General features: G+C 35.3%; 1 protein-coding gene across 1 annotated transcript in view; it reads left to right on the top strand.

The window, feature by feature from the left end:
• Positions 1-3,996: 3,996 nt before the first annotated feature.
• LOC116009723 (pyruvate kinase 2, cytosolic-like) overlaps positions 3,997-5,455 on the top strand; it is a 4,408-nt gene continuing 2,949 nt past the window's right edge. Inside the window, exons 1-3 of the mRNA XM_031248849.1 lie at positions 3,997-4,231; positions 4,359-4,455; positions 4,545-4,642. Coding sequence (XP_031104709.1) covers positions 4,163-4,231; positions 4,359-4,455; positions 4,545-4,642 — 264 coding nt within the window. The 5' untranslated portion in view covers positions 3,997-4,162. The remainder of the gene's footprint in view (positions 4,232-4,358; positions 4,456-4,544; positions 4,643-5,455) is intronic.

Below are 5,455 nucleotides of genomic sequence, written 5' to 3'. Positions count from 1 at the left end.
TAAAAATTTCTCGGTTCGTGACCGGTACGTAGATCGCAGCTCGTTAATAACTAGTCTTACTTATAAAAATCCTTCTGAAGTACCAAGAGATCATCTCATAAATATTATAGCCTAAAAAATATTTTTCAAACCCTAACTTTGTCGGAAAACCGAGGGGTTACAGTATTCGTGAGGGCAAATTATGCTATGGACCCGGGTCCATCTTGCAAGGTGGATGGACCCAGTTCCATGTTCACAATTTTAAAACTCTATGTTCACAATTCTAGAATTCCATATTCATAATTTTAGATCTCAATATACAAAATTACATTACTCAATATTCACAATTTTGTTATATAGATTCAAAAATTGTGTTATACTATTGAACATAGAGTTCTGAAATTGTGAACATAGAGTTTAGAAATTGTGAACATAGAGTTCTACAATTATGAACATAGAGTTCTAAAATTGTGAGCATGGACCTGGGTCCACCTTGCAAGGTAGACCCGGGTCTGTGTCATAACAATCGATTCGTGAGGGACTCATTATCACTAGAGCTATCAAAATGGGCTTAGCCCGCTCCACCCCACGAAAAGGACGAGGCGGGGNAACAATATTTTTCATGCACCAAACATTAACACTTAAGTTCTAGCGATGATTTAATCCAACAAAGTCTAAGGTCTTACCTACACTTAGTCTCTTGGGTTGGAAGAATGCTTAGGAGCTCTTTGATCACAATGGAAGACCAAACTAATTTTTCTTCTTCTTCCTAATGGTGTAGTTCGAAAATGGGGTGGGAGAGTGAGAGAGAGATGAGTGTGATTAGTGTAGATTTTGTCTTGAAGATCAAGTAACATAGTGCAACATTCCCATGCCTCATTAATGCTAACATTAAATGATCCAATCTTGGCTAGATTTTGGTTGCCACTTGTCAATACCCTATGGAGTCCTTAAGAAGATCACAACTTATTTGGCCAGTTTATGGTTAAATCAGATGAATGCTCGGAGGATTATAACTTAATTCGGGAAAATTCTAATACCAAAATTATCCTAAAAATAATCCCGTCGCAAATCACCAAAATTGGGAATTTTTCGGTATCTCGCGAAATATAGGTACAGAGTTCGTAACAATTTACCCCTTACAGTCCATTTAAAATTTTCTTGAACTAACTAGAAGTTCAGGCTTAATCGTATGATACTTAATAATCCAATTGCTAGGAAAATTCGAACTGAATCTATATCCTTAAAAATTTCTCGGTTCGTGACCGGTACGTAGATCGCAGCTCGTTAATAACTAGTCTTACTTATAAAAATCCTTCTGAAGTACCAAGAGATCATCTCATAAATATTATAGCCTAAAAAATATTTTTCAAACCCTAACTTTGTCGGAAAACCGAGGGGTTACAGTATTCGTGAGGGCAAATTATGCTATGGACCCGGGTCCATCTTGCAAGGTGGATGGACCCAGTTCCATGTTCACAATTTTAAAACTCTATGTTCACAATTCTAGAATTCCATATTCATAATTTTAGATCTCAATATACAAAATTACATTACTCAATATTCACAATTTTGTTATATAGATTCAAAAATTGTGTTATACTATTGAACATAGAGTTCTGAAATTGTGAACATAGAGTTTAGAAATTGTGAACATAGAGTTCTACAATTATGAACATAGAGTTCTAAAATTGTGAGCATGGACCTGGGTCCACCTTGCAAGGTAGACCCGGGTCTGTGTCATAACAATCGATTCGTGAGGGACTCATTATCACTAGAGCTATCAAAATGGGCTTAGCCCGCTCCACCCCACGAAAAGGACGAGGCGGGGTTTGATATTTTGGGCCTGTAATTTAGCCCGACCTTGCCTAACCCGTGGGCTTGGCGGGCCAACGGGGACCCACCAAACCCGTCAAATATATAATAAAAAATTATTAAAATGAATAAATGTTAATATGTTACAATAGTAAATTTATAACATTTAATATGTCTTGTCAACTCTATATATATAATTAGTGTAATAGTAATTGAATTTTAATTTTCAGTTAACTGTAAATTGTAAACCAAAATTCAATATATAATTATATTGAATTTTATAAACTAATACAATAATTATAATATATATATATTGAATTTTATAAACTAATACAATAATTATAATATATATATATATATATATATATATATATATATATATATATAATCAAGTTAAGAAAAATTTAGTACATTGTATAAATGATTTGTTATTGACTTATGTATTAACACATTATGTGTTTGATTATTTATTAGTTATTATTGTGTTTAAAAAATTACAAATGCATTACTATAGGTTTAAACTATCCAAATCATTTTAGTATACACTTATTACATTTTTTTATATTTATTTTTATTTAAATTAAAAACTTTTAAAATTTTGAAGGCCCCCGCCAAGGTTCACGGGCTTAAGGCGGGGTGGGGAGGGTCGATCTCTTTTAGGTCTGTATTTTGGCGGGCTTTTTAGACCGCCCTCGCCATATGGAGGGCTTTGGCAGACCTCGTCTCGCTTGCCCGTTTTGACAACTCTAATTATTAGTAAAGACAAGGGTTTAGAGAGAGTTGTCGCGAAGACGGACGCCGTAGTTAATGCTATTAAGCGCGAGAGTGAGACTCGACCGGAAGTAGAAACCATGATCACTGACTGCAAAGCCATCATGAGGCTGTTCCGTGATTGTGTTATCTCCCACGTCCTTCGGGATGGCAACCAATACTTGAATTTTCTAGCCAACTTGGGGCAAAGTAGCCAATGTGGCACAACGATTCTGAATCACCCCCAGACGGCATGATGAATATTTTGGAAAGGGACACTAGGAACGTGGCTATGAGAAGAATTTATTAATCCTAGGACCCTCATGTCCCTCCAGCACACCAAGACAATATAATTTTAAGAAAAATTACATTTTTTGTCCTTCAATTATACTCGTAATACAAGTTTAGTCACTAAATTATATGTGTGTTCTTCTTTAACTCCTAAATTAAGCGCAAAGTGGCGATTTTTAGTTTATCTTGGACTATTTTTTGTCACAAATATGTGACGTAATAAAATGGTTGATTTGATCCTTTAAGGACTTAAATCGTCACTTTACGTATAATTTAAGGGTTAAAGATGTTCATACATATAATTTAGAGATGAGCTTATTACCGAAATGGTCCCTCGACTATTGCGAAATTACCAATTTGGTCCTCGACAATTTTTCGTGCCCAATTTAGTCCCTCGACTTTGAAATTTTTAACCAATTTGGTCCTCCGTTTATTTTACCGTTAAACATCCGTTAAATCGAGACCAAATTGGTAATTTTGCTATAGTCAAGGGACCAAATTGGTAATTTTTCAATAGTCAAGGGACCATTTCAGTGAAAAATTAGTTACCAATTTGGTCCCTTGACTATTGAAAAATTACCAATTTGATCCTGATTTAACGGATGTTTAACTGTAAAATAAACGGAGGACCAAATTGGTTAAAAATTTCAAAGTCGAGGGAATAAATTGGGCACGAAAAATTGTCGAGGACCAAATTAGTAATTTCGCAATAGTCGAGGGACCATTTCGGTAATAAACTCTTTAGAGATTAAGTATGTGTCACAAATATAATTGGAGGATACAAATGTAATTTTTTCTTAATTTTATTTGTAAAAGAAGATAAAACTAAATTTAAGTTTGAACAAATTTAAAAGAAAAGTAAGAATGTGTTGAGTGTATATAGCAACATGTATCCTGATTCATGATAACTGTTGCTTGGCTTGTTTTATTTCCTCGTAGAGTCATAGGCTTCATACTGAGGAAAACTTGGATTAAAAAAAGAAGAAGAAGAAGAAGAAAATTCATTTTCATTTGCCTCGAGGAAAAAGTATAGCGCCGCCGACATTCGAGAAGGCGGACAAGCATGACTGCATGAGTACATTATTCTAATATTCTATTTCTTTTGGAAAAAGAAATATACAGAATAAATATATATAATATCACACAATAATTACAAAAGCCCAAAATATATACAACTGAGCGCTGTTCAAAAGTGGAGACTCCACAAAACACACCATATTCGTTGTCGTCAGCCTCCGTTTCCTCGGCAGGCAGATTCACGCTACCATACCCTTCTTCAATTCTTCCCTTATTCTTAGCAATTTTTCTCTCCTAGTTCTCTTCAAGAATGCATTCCAATCACTTGCTGCTCGAAGAGCCCATCAGGATGGCCTCCATCTTGGAGCCATCCAAAGCCGTGAGTCTCTAATACCCGATTTTTTTTTTTTTTTCTTTTTTCATATCGCGGGTTTAGCTGCAGATCCGTGATCTTTTTCTTTGTTCCGGTGTTTTTTCTTTAACTTCTTATTTGGTTTTTGTTTCAGAGTTTCTTCCCGGCAATGACTAAGATCGTGGGGACACTGGGTCCCAAGTCTCGATCCATTGAGGTTATTTCTGGCTGTCTCAATGCTGGGATGTCTGGTAATATAGTAATTTCAACTTATTTCTCTTATATTATGTTTTTTACGGTTGGTTTTTTTATGTTTAGTGTTTTGGGTATTGACTTGCAGTTGCGAGATTTGATTTTTCATTGGGAGATGCGGATTATCACCAGGAGACTTTGGAGAATTTGAGGACTGCTATTAAGAGCTCTAAGAAACTATGTGCTGTATGTATACAAAACTATGCTTATTTTTCTGGTAGATTTTATTTTATTTTCTGTGTCAGTACCACTACATCAAGAACAGAGGCTATGGTCAAAATTCTTTACCGATTAATATGCAACTAAAATTATATTTTCTCTTCTGGTCTTATGAGGGACGTCAAACAAAACCCAGAGTCTTCGGTTTGCTTGAACCATGCTTACTGCTCAGTACTAATAGTTAACAATTTAAGCACGATATAAAAGTAAGCATCAGGTTAGCTGTTTGCTCCCTTTGGGTTTAAAGTAAAAGAAAACAATTCTGCTTTTTTTGTGGGGATCTTCAGAGCTCTGCTGGTGTAGATAGGTCTACATGGTAGTTTTAAATTTAGGCATCTAAGACCTCTTATGTTTACCTTCAAGTAAAGGCTTAAAGCCATTTATGTTTTTTTTTTTTTTTTTTTCGAGAAGGCGGACAAGCATGACTGCATGAGTACATTATTCTAATATTCTATTTCTTTTGGAAAAAGAAATATACAGAATAAATATATATATATCACACAATAATTACAAAAGCCCAAAATATATACAACTGAGCGCTGTTCAAAAGTGGAGACTCCACAAAACACACCATATTCGTTGTCGTCAGCCTCCGTTTCCTCGGCAGGCAGATTCACGCTACCATACCCTTCTTCAATTCTTCCCTTATTCTTAGCAATTTTTCTCTCCTAGTTCTCTTCAAGAATGCATTCCAATCACTTGCTGCTCGAAGAGCCCATCAGGATGGCCTCCATCTTGGAGCCATCCAAAGCCGTGAGTCTCTAATACCCGATTTTTTTT

This window comes from Ipomoea triloba, chromosome 1, assembly GCF_003576645.1.
Source record: "Ipomoea triloba cultivar NCNSP0323 chromosome 1, ASM357664v1".
NCBI lineage: Eukaryota > Viridiplantae > Streptophyta > Magnoliopsida > Solanales > Convolvulaceae > Ipomoea > Ipomoea triloba.
The sequence above is the reverse complement of the archived record's forward strand: the minus strand, read 5'-3'. Positions and strand labels throughout refer to the sequence as shown.